Consider the following 3,146-nt stretch of genomic DNA (forward strand, 5'->3'; position numbering starts at 1 on the left):
TTTTTGAAAAAAAAATATAAACCTCCAAATATCTTTCTTTTTTAAAAAAATACGGTTTTATAAATATCAACGATAGATTGTCGCTTAAAGTGCTTAAAGGAGTTCGTATAAGAGATAATCTATACGAAAGTATCGAAACTTCTTCCATGTCACCTGTCATATTTAAATATTAATATATAATTTCTTAGCGTAAAATTGCGTATAATTCTTACGCATATTATAATGAACTTTCAGTAATAAGAAACATTATGTACAATACTTTAATGAACTCAATGAGACTATGATCGTACTAGTTATTTAGGAACCCTGTCAAGGACTAATTCGTACGTACCATACTAACAATTTATGAAGAGACCGTTCAAGTTTGACTGGATTATATAAACTTTTATAAATTCTTGTTTTTTAAATGAAATATTTTTTAATTTGGATTTATAGCTGCTCCGCGCACCAAGAAAACTCCGCAAAGGGGGATATAATTGTAAAGAGAAAATTGTTGTTTTATTCTATGAGAATTGCAGATTTTTGGAGTTGTGAGGCAAACTGATCAGCAGTTTAACTGTCTTTTTTTTTATTTTTTAAGATCCTATTCGGGCTTGATAAGCAATATTGATTCATAAGAGATTAGTACAGGTGAAGAATGAAGGAATAGTGCTCTGATCCAAACTACCAGGAAACGGAATGAAGCGAATGTTAAGAAATTCAAAGATCTCTCCAATTTATGCATGCTTTATTTTCAAATAAACAAAAATTTAGATTCAATCACGTTTCCAATTCAAATTAGTTCACGTTTTTTCGCATTTCGATTTAAAAATATTACAAAAAATGTATTTAATTAGTAGATTACGTAGGACAATAGAGAAGAAGATGTTCGAAAGTACAACTCTTCCGGCAGCATTCGTCTACAATTCCTCTCTTCTTATTCTGTTGGGAGAGGAACGAAGAAGCCAATCTCGGATTCGCAAATCCATATGATTTACTTAAAAGATTCAAATCAGGATCTGAAAAAAATAAAAAGATTTTATGATTACGAATGAATTTAAAAAAAATCAATATTAAGAAATATATCGCACATAAAAGATCATCGTAGTTGTAAGCAAATCTCTTGTCCTCGGGAATGGGTGTGGTGGTTATGGTGCTGCAAGCCAATCTAACCGTTTCTGCCAATATGGAACCACAAGCCTTTATACTTCTTCGTTCATTGGAACGATGTTGGAATGGAGAAGAAGAAACCAAATGTGCCATGCATACCCATGTAAAAGTGAGGCAAAGTAATGTAGAACGAACCTTAAATTTTAAAAATAAATACATATTATTTTTTTAGTTAAATTTAAAAATAATAGATTCTAATAATAGTAAAGGATTTGCTGTAAAAAATTTATCGAGTTATTGATATTTTAAGTTTGTTTACTTAACAATTTTCTTAGATTAATGGATAAAGTATCGGAGTAAACAACATCATTGCATTTTTCATCTGCCAATACAGAAATTATCGACTGTTCTGTCAGTGAAAGATTGACCGGCAGACAAAAAATAATCTTGTTTTTCCTGAACTAAATAAATCTTAGGGATTAACTAAAGATAAAAAACACCTTTAGGCTAACCGAAAATGGATATAATTTTGAAAATAATCATTGACATCGATAAAAAATTAATTACAAAGTCGAAAAATTAAGATAATTTTAAATTAACTTCATTTAAACACGTATAAACAAGTTAGTTTTTAAATATTTAAAATTATTTTATTTGCAAAAGAATAATAAATAAATTATAATTTAAAATAATTGAAATTCTTATCCCCGATAGCATTTTTCATCACTAATTTTCATTAAGATTATTAAAATAATTGCAATGATTTAACCTAACTTTTAAGTGAAATATAATTTATAATTTATTAAAAATTGATGTCATTAAAAATATATATTGATGTATTAAAATCTAATTAAATTAATCTACCGTTTTCCATATATTAATTGAATTAAACGAGCGACTTACATCTGTCTTCATGCTGATGCTACTTCTTGTTTAGGAATGGTAACTAAACGAAGGAATTCTCGCTTATATACCGTTAGCATTCGCCCACGTTACGTAATCCTATGGATTATCCGACATTCGGTTTAGACGAGAAGAAAAACAGAAATAAATTATTCGCGCTGAAATGAATCGCTATTGGCTAAATGAATAAAAATAAGTAGAATACACTTTAAGCGATATGCTAACAGAAGAAAGGCATAATCTGTATTAATTCTTAAATAAATAAATAAATAAACCAAATGTCAAAAGTTGTATACCGTAGTTACTACATACTCTCTTATAGTCTATGTGAGTGTAAAAACTAATTATTTTTGTATGGTAAAGCATTTAAATATGTCTTTATAAGCCTTTTACTTTCTAAATCAATAGAATTAAACAATTATTAATACTTAAACTTGAGAATTGTTTTAAATATTTCATTGTAAAATTTAAATTATTATGTTTTCTAATTTTTTCTTATTTATAAATGCTCTATTGAAAGAGGTTTATTTAATTTAATTAATTTACAAGAAAACGCTTACATTTCTTAATTAATTCTTATATTGATATAAGGCAAAAAGCAGTTTTTTGATGGTTAAGAATTTGAAATATTTATAGTTTCTTCAAGTCTGAATGAGCATTTGAAGATTTATTCCTCCCGATCTTACTTGTTAATCCGTATAATATTTCATTTATTCTATAGGATAAAACTTACGCTACTAGACGATAATCATGTTAAATATTTTAACTCTTTAATAAAGCATTACAAAAAATTTGTTTATTATTAAGAAATGGTTGATTGGTTAGACTGAAGTTTTTGGAATAAAATCTATAAAGATCTACAAAGATCCAAGCCAAAGGCTAAGAACATATATTACACTGGAAATATACAGTATATCATACGAATTATAAAACTCAAGTAGGGTATGTAAAATGGCTAAATTAGTCTCATAATATTTTTGGCTTAAAAGAATCTACAATAGAAACAAAGTTTGGTTTCCGGTTCAATATAACAGACAAATCTTCAATTCTTTTGTATTGTAGAAGTCCAGTATTAAACACATTGCATTCAGTCAAGAAGCGTTTATACTTAGACTACAGTGTTGGCTTACGTGTTGATCTCTGTCTTTTAAGAT

General features: G+C 27.4%; 1 protein-coding gene across 1 annotated transcript; it reads right to left on the reverse strand.

Moving 5' to 3' along the window:
- Positions 1-726: 726 nt before the first annotated feature.
- Positions 727-2,079, reverse strand: LOC111637650 (probable insulin-like peptide 5). Its single transcript, XM_023383193.1, has 3 exons — positions 1,993-2,079; positions 1,071-1,284; positions 727-998 (listed from the first exon to the last, which is right to left on the reverse strand). The coding sequence occupies exons 1-3, from the start codon at positions 2,002-2,004 to the stop codon at positions 841-843; spliced, it is 384 nt and encodes a 127-aa protein (XP_023238961.1). The 5' UTR covers positions 2,005-2,079; the 3' UTR covers positions 727-840.
- Between the last annotated feature and the right edge of the window lie 1,067 nt (positions 2,080-3,146).

The sequence above is a fragment of the Centruroides sculpturatus genome, unplaced genomic scaffold (genome assembly GCF_000671375.1).
Source record: "Centruroides sculpturatus isolate CEXI.00-Female unplaced genomic scaffold, Cexi_2.0 scaffold1027, whole genome shotgun sequence".
Lineage (NCBI taxonomy): Eukaryota > Metazoa > Arthropoda > Arachnida > Scorpiones > Buthidae > Centruroides > Centruroides sculpturatus.